The sequence below is a fragment of the Callorhinchus milii genome, unplaced genomic scaffold (assembly GCF_018977255.1).
Source record: "Callorhinchus milii isolate IMCB2004 unplaced genomic scaffold, IMCB_Cmil_1.0 Scaffold15, whole genome shotgun sequence".
In the NCBI taxonomy this organism is placed as follows: Eukaryota; Metazoa; Chordata; class Chondrichthyes; order Chimaeriformes; family Callorhinchidae; genus Callorhinchus; species Callorhinchus milii.
This window is the reverse complement of record NW_024704756.1, coordinates 9,901,407-9,915,917: the sequence shown is the minus strand read 5'-3', so window position 1 is coordinate 9,915,917 and position 14,511 is coordinate 9,901,407. Positions and strand designations below refer to the sequence as shown.

The window sequence follows — 14,511 nt, the reverse complement described above, 5'->3', positions numbered from 1 at the left end:
CAGAGTAAAAATAACTGGTACGTGTCAGCATTTTCAAAGCTGTAGACTTATCGTGGGTTGCAGACGACAACTTCAATTCACTCCAACTTTGCTCTGAAGCAAATTGTAATATCTATTGCCACCTAATGGAGGATTCCCAGCTCTACACAGAGGATCTCACAGTTCCTAACTTATTGCTGCTGCACCTTTACCCACAAGACCTTCGGGGAGTCTAGCTTCCACCGTTTGAACAAAATAAAGTGAACGGTAATTTGACATCATGCCCTAGATCTCCCACATAAGCTGGGGATTCTCCTGGATGCCAAAAAATCTTCCGTATTAATGTTAAACTGCAGTTAAAAATTCCGCAAAACGTTTTTTTTGTCAGTACGGTAGTTTGTATATTACACTTTCAGTCTGTGAATAAAAACAGGCAAGAAGTTGCTTCCAACAAGCTGAAATACACACCGCTTTGGAAAGCCACCAAAGCATATATTCCATCAATTGACATATCGGCCTCATAGCAGATTTATCATTTTGACCAATTGACATTTGCTGACCATGCAAGGCCAAAAATCTGTTCAACAAAGAACTAATGCTTCTACTCAAATGAAGATGTTATACAGCATACAAATATTCAACATTTACATTAATTAAAAAAAAAAGAGGTTATTTTACCTGATCTATGGAATTTTGTCTTTCATCGGCTGCACTGAATTCCATACTCAAGGAGCCTCTCGAATCTTCGCGTTTCAGCCCAGGAGTGTAAAGAGCTCCATAACCTGTGAATAGGAAAGACAAACTTTTTAAAAAAAATACATTGCAGTAGTTAGAAACCTTTCAAACGCTATATAACAACGTATAACAATATGCCCCTGTGGAAGTTTGTCCTACTCCTAAATGTTTAAAACCTTTTACATCTCGGTTGCCTTTGAGATCATTTCCTCAGTTGATCTTATTAAAATGTTATTAAAAATACTACACAACTTCCAATTTTCATTTTCAAGATTCTTGCTTGTTAATGTTTCAATTTGTTAATGTTAATGTGCATAGTGTTAAATAAGGAAGATCTGAAATAAATATTTGTGGTATTAAATCTACATGATTTCCTCTTTGATTCTGAAATATAGTGTATGAAATGAATCACTTTCAACGAGAATAAGCTTAATAGAATTCAACAAATTTCCGAATTACCTGAAAGAGCTAAATCTTTGTCAATAAAACTACAAGATTTGCGTGGAGATGAACTGCCATTTGCTGGTGAGAAGTTGAATGCTAAGTCGTCTCGGATGGCCTATTGTAGAACAGGATTTAGTTAGGAACACCAATGATAAGTTGCAGCACTAGATGGCACTATGCGGTTGTGAAAAATCAGGACACACATACTCACACTGCTCGAGAAAGTCAGATAAAAAGCTGATTCCTTTACACTGAGCCTCTGTGCATTTTCGAACAACAGTTTCAACAGTGGCAGGTACAAAAGGGCTATCCTAGCCTGGTGATTCTGAAATGGAAATAATAAGTTGCCAAATAATAATAATAATAATCCTTGCATTTGATATAGCGCTTTTCACGTCGGGAGGACGTCCCAAAGTGCTTCACAGAACATACTGCAAAGTGAATTGACTGTATATTTGTGGGCAAACGCGGCAGCCAATTGCGCACAGCAATGTTGCACAAACAGTCGTAGATTGAAAATGACCAATTTATTATTTTTTGGGGTTTTTGGAGGGATTATTATTAGGCTCTCTGTGGAGTAAGGAAACTTGCCCAAGGTTTCACCCTCTGCCTGGAATTGAACTCAGGTCTCTCGCTTGCAAAGCGAGTGCTCTAACCACTGAGCTACAGGACTCCAAATAGTTGAAACACCAGAATCCAGTGAATGAAATAAGAACACAGACACTTGTACATCATCAAAATTCAGTTCCAGCAAAGGTCACGTTTGATCCAAGAAGTAGACATTCTCTTAAGGAACATAGAAATTTATAGCCCTGAACGAAGCTACTGAGTCTGCATCAGTTCTCAGATCAAGCTGTACATTCAATCTCACTGCCTTGCCTTATCCCAGTAGCCCTTCAAGCCTCTATCTTTCTACTGTCTATTTGCATCTTGAAACCCACAAACAACTCTGCCTCTGCCATCAACTATATTACTCCATTATATTATTCAAAAATATCACACAGTCGTTGTAATGCATTGACTTATTCTGAAAGTACGGCTAAATTAGCACCATCTTACCTTGTGAGCATATCGATCATCAAACGTGTGCTTTATCAGAAGGTTCTTCAAAATAATAATAGCTGTGTGTCGGATATCGTGAACTTCATTAAGTGCTACAGCAAATTCCCTCAGGAGTAGTCCCAGCAGAAAGTGGTGCTTGCAGAAGTCATCAGTGAGGCTGCACTCAAGCTGCAGATCTGTCAAAAAGAAAAGACTTATAAAAGAGCAAAATCAATCATTGTTCTAAACACAATTTTGATCATGGTCTGTTGACTAATTCTACAAGCAATGTATAAAGAAGGGAGAAGAAAACTGACAACTTAGTGACGGGGAGAACTCTGTGCACCAATATATTTTTAAGTACTTCTGAATTGAAACCTATTCCACTAATTTAAAGCTGCCTCCTACATATGTATCGGGCTTGCTTTGTTACTTTAAATGCAAACTGTGGAAATTCCCTTTTGAATTTATTATACTGGATTTCCATGAAGTGCAAACTGAAGAAATCAAGTTTATTATTACTGTACCCTGAATCCTCTGAAGTCGACTTTTCCCGAAGGACATCGGCAAATTCAAAGGAATGAAGTGTTCATGGTTGCATATTATTTGCAAGAAATCCAGCTTAAACTCAGTGAGTGCCTATGGATAGAAAAGCACATCAGCAATAAGGATTGAAGAAGAAGGTCACACAGGTAACTGTAAATTATAAAATAAAAACTTTGCACTTATTCCACTTACACCCCCAATGCATTGTTGGGGGTACACTGTACTGTCAGAGGTTCCTTCTTTCAGATGAGACATTAAACCTTGCTGTATGCAAATTCACCATGTTTGCGTATACATAGGAGACACTCACTGCACTTTATAGTAAAATCATATCAAGTACTTTGAAATGATCATAAAGATTGCATATTCTCTTGCGGTTACCCAAGCTTTCATCAGCAACCATTGCTTGATGCATTTAAGGAACCATAAAGCATCCCAACAATACACTACAGCAACAGAGGAACTTTCAGCCAAACACGGCATTATGATAAGCAGTGCTCTGCCTTATGAGACCACTCCTACTTTAACATCCAGCCTTTGCTGCTGACGACCTTGTACACTGTAGTCCAATGACATGCTGCAGGTTGTAGGTGGGGGTGGGAGGGCGGGGAAAACAAAAGCTTTTGCAGGAAGATGGCTGAATTTATCAAGCCTTTTTTTGATAAACACATCTAGGCTACAATTATTTATTTTGAAAATCACGAGAGAGTGCAGTTTTCAAGTGTTATGAATTTCATATTGCGCACAAGAACTGCATGCTTTAAAATATAGTACTTATAAATCAAACATGTTTAATTAACTTTATTTAGATATTATTTGTATAGCAGAAATGTGGCCGCCATATTAGATGATTCATTTGCAAAAAGGATAGATTGCTCACGCTGATGAGTTTTCAAACCGGGGATGGTGTTATCCTCTGAATATTAACATTGCAAGTCATCAACTAGGTAAGTCACAGCAACATGACCGTTCGAAGACAGATTTAATATCACATCAGCTGTTGCTCTTCCTCTTTCCTGCCTAATACGACCATAACTTTGGGTTATCACTCTTGGTCAATGCTTTCATCCAAGAAGATACATGTTGCTATTTATACATTCAAATACAATTTGTTTCTATTGATGGTGTAAGCACTGGGGCATGAACAACATTCACATTTTGGGAACTTGTTAACATTAGCACACACAGGTGCAGCATGAGTGGGACTGACTACTTAGTGCCGGATTAAAGGTGACTTTGCGCTGTAAGCTCACATCACTTGAATTGAACCCAAGTGCCTAACCCACTCTACCATCCGAATCCACCTTTGTTTTTTTTAAAAAAAATCTTATAATAATAAAGGATTTAATGTGGAGTGCCTGTGTATTTTGTTGCTAAATGTGGCAACAAATTTGCACATAGCAATGTCCCACAAAAAGCCATAAAGTCATGATATTTGATGAACTCCTTCAACTCTCATAACAGTTTTGACCAGATACTACATGTGTGACTGCTCAGTTGACAGATACAGTACCATCTACATCTATATAGTGCCTTTCACATCAGGAGAATGTCTCAAAGCATTTAGCATTCAGTCTGTGTATCGTATTGTTCAAGTGGAGACTGGAAGCATTAAAATACCACTTCATGATTCGGGCCAAAAAATGATTTAGATGCAAGAAATTACAATTACTAACTAAGAAATAAGAATGATTGCAGTCAATACAAAATCTTACCTTGGGGTCTTTAGGGGAAAAACAGCTGATGTAGTCATTAATTAGGTTAAAGATAAATCCTCTGTCCATAAAGGTCAAACAACGCTGTTGAATTAAAAAATATGAATGAACAGTATTGTAGAACATAGTATGTAATAATCCACTTGGAGCTATTTTGTTCAGCTCTTGTTTCCTTCATAACAGCGCTAAGTAAGAGCCTTTGTCCCCCAAACAGTCCCATTTTTCCTTAGAAGATGGGCAGCAAACTATTTCAGTAATGGGCCAAACTTGAGCCAGATATAAGCCACAAGCAATTCTGCAGAGCAGGATTCCCTGAGCAGTGATCAGAACCATGTCAACACTGAACCTTTGGGACATGCTTGTTAGTCTGGATGACATTAACCTGGGAAACTTTACTGCCATTTAGAGAGCTTTGATTGTCATAACAGATGGAATCCTGACTCTTGTTTGCGAATATTTTCCTCAGTGCGTGGTTTTGGTATGTAGGAAATAAATAACCAAGAACCAAAACAGATTGGTATGCTTTTATATAGTTGGATCAGCAAAGCAATAATGCCCCATGTTGTGGTGAGAAGATGTTTGATTACAATGGGCCTTGAAAGTCCATTATATAATAATAATAATCCTTGCATTTTGATATAGTACTTTTCACGTCTTCTAGACGTCTCAAAGTGCTTCACAGAATATACTGTAAAGTGAATTACTGTACATATTTTTGTGGGCGAAACGCGGCAGCCAAGTGCACGCAGCAGTGTCCCACAAACAGTCGTGGATTGAAATGACCAATTTATTATTGTTTTTTTTCTTGAGGGATCATTATCAGGCGTGTGGAGTAAGGAAACTTGCCCAAGGTTTCATTATCCAACACATTTTGGGATATATTAATTAATAAAATATCCTTGTGCAGTTTTGTAGTAATAATAATAATAATAATAATCCTTGCATTTGATATAGCGCTTTTCACGTCGGGAGGACGTCCCAAAGCGCTTCACAGAATAGACTGTAAAGTGAATTGACTGTATATTTGTGGGCGAACGCGGCAGCCAATTGCGCACAGCAATGTCCCACAAACAGTCGTAGATTGAAAATGACCAATTTATTATTGTTTTTTTGTTTTTGGAGGGATTATTATTAGGCGTGTGGAGTAAGGAAACTTGCCCAAGGTTTCGCCCTCTGCCTGGAATTGAACTCAGGTCTCTCACTTGCAAAGCGAGTGCTCTAACCACTGAGCTACAGGACTCCACACAATACAAAGTACTTGCGTTTGATGATCATAGTTGAACTAACCTTCATGAAATGAGCCCAATAGATATTTGCATTCCTGGATTCTTCTGGAATTTCTCCGTACCTCAGATTGATGTGAGGAATCAGTGCGAGGAGTAGGGAATGTACTGCATGTTGATAGGAATCTGGAAATCTTTGGTTTCTGGGCAGCTGATGTATCAAAACAAATATTTACAAACGTGTGAGGCATATTAGTACTACAGATCTCATTCCGTTAGTAACTATAATATTGTTTCATTAAGTGAAAACATCTAAGACTAGAAAACATTTACACAAGAACACATCACTGTGAACTAACAGAGTTTTTTTTCCCTCGTCATTGAGTAACTCCTTTGGGATCACCTTGTCATTAAGGAACTCCTCTGAGATCTGGATGCATTAAGTGATGATACAACAAGATACACCTTCAGCCCACAGTTCACCAATTAGTAGAAAGAAAGAAAATCTGGATGCTTCTCCATCTAAAACACTATGTTGGCAACCAGCTCGAGCCTTACAACAGGTCATATACTTGAAATGTAACTAAAACCTTGGTAAATAGGGAGACAGATTTGTATTTGTTCATAATTGAGAATTTTTGAAACATTAGATTATCAACACTGGAACAAGTTTTATGAGTGCAGATTTATCAAAAGAAATCTGAATGATGTGAAACAATAAAGTAAACATCTTAATATTTGACCAGAAATAGCTGGTTAACATGTCAATTAGAAAATATCACTGAAACCACAAATTCAATTCTATTCATTTATTCTCCAAATAACCATATTTATTGTGATCATATAAATTATCCTCAGGAACAGATTAAAACATTTTTTAAAAATAAAGAACAATTCTGGTTATTTACGGTGCCATTTGAAAATTAAAAGTATCAGAGTCACAAAGCTGTGTGGAAACAGAGATAAAGATCTTTCTTACCTTCAACTTGTTTTTCTCAATTAGATATTGAGCCATTGACTTGATCAATATTTCAAAGAAAAACCACGAATGCTGAAATGTGAGAAAGAAAATGATGACCACCAAACTTTCTTGGTAAAAGGCAAAGCTTTCCTAGCACTTGTCGCAGTGACCTGGCATGAAATATTTTGCTTGTTAATTTATTACAAGTTTGAGTGCATAACTTTTGTTCACTGCAATGATGAAATCACCAGAGCAATAGGCAAAGGTAATAAAAAGGACAAAAAGAATGGAAGAGGGACAGCACCAAAGTACTAGATAGCAAATGGATAGAACAGGAGCAGTAACATACAAAGGGCACAAGGTAAACCACCATGCAGTTTAATAGTTTGAGGAGGAGAAAGAAAAGGAATTAAGCTGCGTTACAATACTATTAACATTTGTTGCAAGGCTAGCCCCTCCCCCTTAAAGATAACCAGGAAACACAAGTAACCATATATCTGGAGTATTAATGAAATGTTCAACCGGCCTTCAACAATTTGTTGATGGTGAGAAAATCTGCAGATTGTTTGAGGATTGTAGTCATTGATTTTGCCAGTTCTTCGTGTGTTGCTTTGTTTTCTGCCATTGTGTATTCTTCTGTCCTGAAAACATACTGAGAGAGAAAAAAAGAATGAACAGAAGCATTCTGAAACAAATGAAAAACCTTCTGTATGCTTGTATTTCCAATAAAGGAATTTGCTCAGTTCTGAAAGTTCTGGTTTAAATTGATATCACACATTGCATGAGGCCCCCACTCCAAATTAATTGATTTTATGAGAAGGGTGTTGTTAGTGGATCACATGCAGAGCAAATATGGATTTCAGTTGGATGAATATAATCCAGGCTGCCATACAGTAAATAACATCACTCACAGAGAAGGAGAAACTGAAATTGCATTTTAATCCAAAATATGTAGGGCTTAACCTACAGTAAAAGTAGCAGGAAAATTCTGACAGTGGAGGGAAGGAGACAAAATAAAAGCCCATATATACAGCAATCTGAAGAGTTTTATCAAGTAAGGTTTAGCTTTTCTGCTACATACATTCTTGTTCAAATTATTTTTCAGACCAGCGTAGGTGTGGTGTGGCAAAGTCAGGTGAACAGAAATAACATGTGCTTCAAATCACTCTAAGAGCTGAGTATTCTGAGCTGACTGCAGTATTCCCTCCAGCACCAATGTAAACCTTTCATCTTTCATTTTCACTCACGTGGCCTCTCTGAACGAGATTGCCAATCGTGCAAAGTATAGACATCTTGGTATTTCAGCCATTAAGAACTGACTTTCATATTCCCAACACAAAGGGCTTTGAGACACAGCACAGAGTAATTTTCATCACATCAATCAAACTGGTTTCAAAGCCAGTTCCCTGAGGTGAAAGTCAGTTTGCTAATGCACTGCATCACTCAGCTTTCACAGGCAATATCATTACTAATAGATAACCACTATCACCAGAAAGGAAGTGTGAGGTATTAAAAATGTTAAAACACAAAATAATTTGCAAAGGGATGAATTCTAGTGTTCAAAGTCCACATTTGATAAATTTTTTAATCTTATTTTCAAGTTAATTGATATTGTTACATTTATTCATAATACAATAATTTCAACTTCTACAGGATTAATAAAATACCTTGATGAATGATCGTAAATAATGGTCTAGGTCCTCTTCATGACAGTTGGAGATTATATGAATTATTACCCTAAAGAGATATTGAAAGGATAATAATCATAGATTGTCACTGAATACACAATAAACCAAACTTCAAAAATGACTTCTTTATTGGCTCCTTATTCTTCATACCAATAGTAAACTATATATTTGGCAAGTTGTTTGGTCCTTTACTTCTCAAAAGACATTTAATATCAAATATCTTCCTTCCTCTATTTTATATTCTCCAATGCACATTTTTGTTATTTACATTCAGCAAAACAGAAATGTTAGTTATCAACCACACTGATGTTTAGATGAGCTAAGCTAAACACTTGCTGATGGATCCAGCTTAATGTACATGGAATTTTGCAAAAGCAGGGCTGTGGTTTATTTCCAATCAAATTGAAAGTAGTGAGTCATCCTGGGCTATAATTCCACTGGCATCCATCCAATACCTCAACCCAATGGCCATCCTTTAGATTTGCGTCTAGACAGTCATAAGCTATTTGACTGAGGAGCATTACGGCAGTACTGGATTGCATACTCATCCAAAGTCCACATGTGCAGACATTTCAGCTGGGAATCACTGGATAGCAATCAGGAGCAATAACCTTGACTGATATTGCACATCTTTAATACAAAGGTTTTTGAGAGAACATTGACAAATCCAGTTTAGCCCCTCACATACAGACAGAGAAACAGACATGCAGACATTCAGACAGTAACACCACAAGCAGCACAAATGCATGCACATCCATCATTTTGAACAGATTTATGTATCAAAACCATTACTTTACAGATGATACTTTTTCCTCCCCTTCATCTTGAGGGAGAACAAAATGATGAATCATTTACCTCGTGGCATTCACTGCAACGTCCCCCTGGCTGGTTTGTGTGAGAATTTGAAAAAGCTGGTTGAAGACCGTTGGTAAGAAGTTGACCATCACACAGGGTTCCACAGCATGCAAACACTATAACAAAATAAGAGTTAAGTGCAGTTTAACAGCATTTAATGCAAGTATCTATGTAAACTGCTAACTTTTTAAACTGAATTACCCATACAGATGCTACTTGCATTTATGCTTGTAGCAGGCTTAGAGTTGAAAATTACAGTGAGAAGTATGACACTTCCAGCAAATGTTAGCGATACTTTTTCATTAAGTTTCGCTTTTAATCAAGTAAAACGCTAAGCGGGAAACTGAACTTGATATCAATTCTAAATATGATCATTAGGTACAAACCAAAGTAATATAAAAATAGTTATTTCGAGGTAACTGCAGGTTGCCAAATACATTTACAAGACTATGTAAATGCAGGTCTTAATGGTAGACTCGTCGCTTTATACACATTATAAACATCACTGCTTATAATCTACATATTGGCACAGACACGATGCGCTGTATGGCCTCCTTCTGTGCTATATAATTCCATGAACTGCACATTAGGGGGCAGCAATGTACAGCGCCAGTTCTGGTCACAAGCTGCACACAAGAGTTCTGTTAAAGCAATCAATTGCCACAATTAAAAAAAAGCAGAAATCGGAGATTTTATTTGAATTGTATATCAAATGTAAAGCCTTCTAAGCAGTCGTAATAAGCTAAAGTGGCTTGGTGCATCTGAACAAAATATTGTATCTGCTCATGTAAAGAAATTTCCTTTCCAGGTTTAGGTAACAGCGTCGGTGTGGCAATTCGAGAAGCCTTCTTAACCTCAAAGCATTCAACAGTAACCAGAGATGAACATTAAAGTCAAGAATGGTGAAGAATAGCTATGGGATAAGTGCATGCCTTAGAGGAAGGCAGCTACAAGGCAACTAAACATCCAGAATCTCAGAGATCACAAAAATTAGATCATTTGTTTCCCAGAGTTTGTGTTTTTCCACCTCCTCCCACTCGCCATCCTTTTTCAGTCTGTTTATGTGGCAAAAAGGAATGGAGTTGTCCGGAAAGCGGAGATTGAGCCCTGAGGGGAGAATCACGATTTGCTTGATATACCTTGTACATCAGTTTCTACTGGACGGATTCCTGCCATTGTAAAGAACAGCAAGTAAAGAAAACACCATACAAAAATTGCACGAATAGGAAATGTTTTGGTTGATGTTCATACAGCACGCTACAAATATTTTTCCTGCCCGTCGTGAACTTTTCCACAGTTTTCTAAAACCTGTTACAGTTGAACTAGTTCAGTGCCTCCAATTCCTCCCTCCAGGGTCCAAGTCAATGCTGGTAATAATCAAATCTCAATCCCTTACCGAGACAAAGCCAAAGTGTGATGTAAGTGTTCAACTCGCCAAATAAATGAATCCTGCTAAACTTTTTAACCCTTTTCACATTTCAGTTTTTAACCTTCTGAGGAATATGTCTTATGTTTAGAAATGGAAATATGACTTTGTTTTAACAGTTTAAAGTTATTTATTCCTTTTGCAAGTTTCATTGAAACCATGTTTATGATAAATAAGTTGCATTCCACGTGTAAAAGGAATTCCAGATAAGTGTGCTTCTCAGGACGACAGCAACAAAAGTACATCCAAACACATTGTCAAAGTACAACAAACCAACCTGAAATATATATAATCCATAAACATCTATCAAAATGCATTTCTTTGGCGTTCACCTACAATTACACTTTACAGTGATGTGCTTCAACACATCCCTCCCGACATGAAAGGCGCCATATCAAATGCAAGGATTATTATTATTAAATGACTGCTAATGTCATTCCTAAACAATTAATAATAATCTTTGCATTTGATATAGCGCTTTTCATATCTTCTAGACATCTCAAAGCGCTTCACAAAATATGCTGTAAAGTGAATTAATTGACTCTATATTTGTGGGCATAATGACTAAGTATAGAAAAGAATAATCCTTACATTTGATAAAGCACCTTATCACGTCTTCGAGATGTCTTAAAGTGCTTCATAAAATATTCTGTAAAGTGAATTGACTATAATATTTTGTGGGTGAAACATCTACATTATCCTACAGAAGAGCAAACGATAAGAGGATTATCTACCTTTAAATGTTTTATAAGGTCTCCAGTGATCGCTTGTGTTCCTGATGGACTTTGCTGACAGTGATGGAAGAAATTGTGCAAATACTGGTCCTGTAATCAGAAATCACATACAAAGACAATGCATTTCATAATGAAATGACAACAACAATTGTGATGTGTACAGAAATACATTTAAGTAATCCAAAATTAGATTGCCAAGGGACAATTAGTAGATTGATTATTTTTTTCCCAAACATTCTCAAAAGCTTATCAGGAAAACACACGCTCAGCAGATTGTAGCCCTGTTTCAAAACCAACTCTTGAAGTACTGTATTCATTGTTGAAAGTGTTTCAAAACATTTCATAATTTGTTTACCTGAGGACTAGATTGTGTTTAACAATGTTTTGTCACCATTTTTGTTCCTTGTCTTAAAAGTCTTTAAATTGAGAACAAGTAACAAATTGGCATTTACAAACATCTGATAAATTGCCCAAGGTGGTGTTTGACTTCGTGCACTCTCTCTCGGTTTCTTTCCATGTGCTAAAGTGTGCTAAAATGTGAAATCTAAGTGACAAGTTCCTGAGTCAGCATGATGCACTCTTCCCCAAGGCGTCTACAAAGTACAATCACTACATTTTATGGTGTATCCTGTGAAGCAACATCCTCCAGATGCAAAAGGCACTGCATCCAATGTAATTATGATGATTGTTGTTATTATTATTTTTCCAAATGTTACTGGGAAACTGTTCAGATTTCATCTCTGGAGGAAAATAAAAACTGCTGTCCAAATTGTGCCAAATTCAATAGGTTCAAGGAAGGAGAGTAAGGAGAGGTTGAACTAACAAGAAGTGGAAAGTCAGATCTCCAAAGCGGTCGCTGGTTTTAGAATCCCCCCTCCCCCCACAAAAATCATCGAGGGGTGGACTTCCCAGTGTGGGAAAATACTTGGTGTTGGAACGTTTCTACGTCTAAGTTTAATTTAATTGGCAGACAAGACAAACGGGTCTTCCACTCCTCAAACTGAGAGAGATTCCCCGGGGAGAAGAGTCTGCGAGATATAAATGGACTTGCAAGGTGATCCCTCCCACTTTTCTCCCTTCCAGCTACACAAGCAAATGTTTTGATTCCAACTTTGAGGCTGGGGCCTCAGGCCTGGGAAAGTGAATGCTTCTAGAATTACAAATGTTATGCATAGTGCAATGACCCAGTAACTTCTAACTCTGCAGCAGCCAGATGCAAGGGTAACCATCAATAGTGAGGTTCAGATTTTATAGGAAATGCAAGTAAGAACCTCTTCTCAGCTTCCCTTGTTTAAGGCAAGGCAGGTGAGTAACTATGTAACCACATGTGCAAGACACTAAATCACATAACTAAGGTGGAGACTAATAGCTAAATAGCTTAGGAATCTGCTTTACGTGCAGCATGTTTTACATGTAGGTTGAAAGCTGGAAGTACTTACTTCAGTGTAAACTGTAGACACTAGATGATTTTTAACTTTGAATAGGGGTTTTCCTCCATCCACCCACTTAATGTCAGGAACAGGGTGCTGCAAATTTAAAACAAAGTGTTGTTGTAACGTGACAGAAACAAAACCGTGAACCATCACAGTCTATTGTATTGTGTTAACAAGAATGCATTTCATGATGATAAGAAGCCTTATTTGGACTTTTAAAAGCATCACGTAGCAAGCTAGCAGCTTTGTATGTAAAACTGCTCTGCTGGAACTAGGGATGAATCTATTTGTTGTAGAGGAGCCTTACTCGCCCCTACAGTTCAACCACTAAGCAACTCCGACCACTAAGCAACTGAAGGCACTGCTCATGCTTTGGCACCTGACTCTATGCAGCAGGATATGACAACGTAAAGCAGAAGTATGCACAGCACACGATGATTCACAAACCCTGGCAATAGGCCAAGTCACGTCAGTGTCATTCTGTAGAACTCAGCTAATCATTAACATTTATTTTTGGGGTTATTCTGACTACAAACAGTCAAAACAGTTACTGAGAGCAAACAGAACAAAGGTCCTGAGCTGAGCACACAAGTCCGTTTTGCTCATCTGCTCTCCGATTTGAGGAATTGAGCTTCACTGGCTTGAAAAAAAGAAGAGGATCATACCTTGCCTCCTTCTCTTCTAAATCATCATCGAAAGAGCTAAACAAAACTCAGTTAAACTAGTTTACAATGTCTCATCTGCTGTTATAACTAACCCATGCGGCTGGTAATGAAGTAGTACAAGATCTAGGTTCTCTGTAAAGCAGTAAATTGTTCAGCAAAGCACTCTCTTCCGGTTAGCTGGCCTAAATATAACCTCGCCACACCACCATTATAATCTTGTGAAACCACTTTCTTCCTCTCCCGACACAAGATGACAGTAAAATGTTTGATGGCACAACAGAAACAGAGTTATTTACTGATTTAAGATTTATGATACAGCGTCAAGGGAATTAACAAACGTTAAAACATACTTGTGACATTTATGCAACCCATCAATTGAGCTACAATATTGCAACACTCTCTCAACTGCAATCTTGCAGTTGGTACATAAGTTGCATACCATACATGTACAAATAAGTAAAACAACTTTGATCTGTTTTATTTGAATAGCAAGCTTTATTGACAGATGTCCAGCTCTTGGGATGTCCTCCCAATGTGAAAGGCGCTATACAAATTTGTGGATTCCTGTAGCTCAGTGGTTAGAGCACTCGCTTTGCAAGCGATAAACCTGGGTTCAATTGCAGGCAGGGCGAAACCTTGGCCAAGTTTCCTTCCTCCACACGCCTAATAATAATCCCTCCAAAACAATAATAAATTGGGCATTTTCTATCCACGAGTGTTTGTGGGACACTGCTGTGCGCAATTAGCTGCCGCGTTTCGCCCACAAATATACGATCAATTCACTTTACAGCATATTCTGTGAAGCGCTTTGAGATGTCTAGAAGACTTGAAAAGCGCTATATCAAATGCAAGGATTATTATCATATACAAAATGTAATTTTATATTGTATTGTATGTACATCTCACCTTCTTGGTGTCTGAATCGCGATTCCCGAGGTATCCATGAGGAAGGTTAGCAGAGACTGGCAGCTGCTGTTCAGATGTAACTACTCTGCCGTCTTTCAGTAGTGGAAGCCAGCAACAGCCAACTGAGTGAACACAACAAAGATAACCAGATTACATGGAA

At 37.7% G+C, this 14,511-nt stretch overlaps 1 protein-coding gene across 1 annotated transcript in view; it reads right to left on the bottom strand.

Annotated features, from left to right (window-relative positions):
* Nucleotides 1-14,511, bottom strand: part of dock11 (dedicator of cytokinesis 11) — a 61,132-nt gene that overhangs the window by 25,415 nt on the left and 21,206 nt on the right. The window contains exons 21-34 of the mRNA XM_007892360.2: nt 14,352-14,473; nt 12,787-12,873; nt 11,348-11,437; nt 9,188-9,303; nt 8,312-8,381; nt 7,171-7,296; nt 6,663-6,734; nt 5,748-5,894; nt 4,461-4,544; nt 2,727-2,838; nt 2,218-2,396; nt 1,370-1,483; nt 1,174-1,273; nt 658-761 (exon numbers count right to left, since the gene is read on the bottom strand). Of these exons, the coding sequence (XP_007890551.2) occupies nt 658-761; nt 1,174-1,273; nt 1,370-1,483; nt 2,218-2,396; nt 2,727-2,838; nt 4,461-4,544; nt 5,748-5,894; nt 6,663-6,734; nt 7,171-7,296; nt 8,312-8,381; nt 9,188-9,303; nt 11,348-11,437; nt 12,787-12,873; nt 14,352-14,473 (1,523 nt within the window). The remainder of the gene's footprint in view (nt 1-657; nt 762-1,173; nt 1,274-1,369; nt 1,484-2,217; nt 2,397-2,726; nt 2,839-4,460; nt 4,545-5,747; nt 5,895-6,662; nt 6,735-7,170; nt 7,297-8,311; nt 8,382-9,187; nt 9,304-11,347; nt 11,438-12,786; nt 12,874-14,351; nt 14,474-14,511) is intronic.